The sequence below is a fragment of the Condylura cristata genome, unplaced genomic scaffold (assembly GCF_000260355.1).
Source record: "Condylura cristata isolate star-nosed mole 26May11 unplaced genomic scaffold, ConCri1.0 scaffold00016, whole genome shotgun sequence".
NCBI classification, from domain to species: Eukaryota; Metazoa; Chordata; class Mammalia; order Eulipotyphla; family Talpidae; genus Condylura; species Condylura cristata.
In genome coordinates this window covers 3,786,482-3,787,520 of record NW_004567117.1, presented here as the reverse complement: position 1 = coordinate 3,787,520, position 1,039 = coordinate 3,786,482, and the positions used below count along the sequence as shown (strand labels likewise).

The 1,039-nt window shown below is 67.3% G+C and overlaps 1 protein-coding gene across 1 annotated transcript in view; it reads left to right on the top strand.

Moving 5' to 3' along the window:
- The first annotated feature begins 635 nt into the window (after positions 1–635).
- Positions 636–1,039, top strand: part of VAPA (VAMP (vesicle-associated membrane protein)-associated protein A, 33kDa) — a 40,934-nt gene continuing 40,530 nt past the window's right edge. Inside the window, exon 1 of the mRNA XM_004683736.2 lies at positions 636–956. Coding sequence (XP_004683793.1) covers positions 878–956 — 79 coding nt within the window. The 5' untranslated portion in view covers positions 636–877. The remainder of the gene's footprint in view (positions 957–1,039) is intronic.

Sequence of the window (1,039 nt, the reverse complement as noted above, 5' to 3'; positions counted from 1 at the left end):
GGATAGAACGAGTGAGCAAAGTAACAAATGTCAGCCTGCGTTCAACATGGTGCATTTTACATTTTTAACCAGAGGATCTAGCTCCTCCAAAAGTTTTTTCTTCTTTTTATTAGCGTAGCTGGACACCCTCTGAGCCAAAATGAGAGTCAGGCGCTCCACCCCATCGCCTTCCACAGCCCGCGCTCGGCCCCCTGCCCACAAGTAGCCGGCACTACAGTTCCCAGGCTGCCGCGCTCTTCAGCGCGGGCAGCAGGCCGGGTCGAAGCTCCGCCCCACACGGACTGTGCCGGGAAATGGAGTGAGCGGGCCTGGCTCCCCTTCTTCCTTCCATGAGGCAGTCCCACTTGGAGGGTGTGATACGCGGCCATGGCGGGCTCCCCCGTTTCATAACCGGAGCTAAACGTGACCGAAGCTTGTGTCCTCCGTCCAGTGGTGGCACCACGCACGTCTAAGGAGACAGAGCCCCGCCCCTGGTCCACACCCGTTCCCTAGACAGCTGAGCTGCGCTCTCAGCAGCCGCGAGGTCGGGAGCGCGCAGGCGCCTCGGTTCTCGCCGCGCCGGCTGGACGAGGGGGCGGGACGAGCGCGAGGCGCTCCGGGCCGCGGGGCGCGCACGTAGGCACGCAGGGGCCGTCACGTGGGGCGCCGAGGATCGCAGTGCGCGTGGCCGCGGCGGCTGGTGTGGGGTTGAGTCAGTTGTGAGACCAGAGCTGCTGACCCAGCGGGCGGCCCTCAGACTCGGCGACCGAGCGGAAGGCGTCGGGGCGCGGCAGCCGTGAACTGGCCCCATCGTCGAGCTCGGCCGAGCCGGCACCGTCGTCCGTCCTCAGCCAGCAAACCGCCGCCGCGGGCGCGCCCCCGCTCTGCGCTGTCTCCGATGGCGTCCGCCTCCGGGGCCATGGCGAAGCACGAGCAGATCCTGGTCCTCGACCCGCCCACAGACCTCAAATTCAAAGGTGGGCTGGAAGCGGGAGGCCCTCGGCAGGGCGCAGCGGCCGGGGGGCTTGCTTTGCGGCGGGCGGGGCGTGTGGAGGGCAGG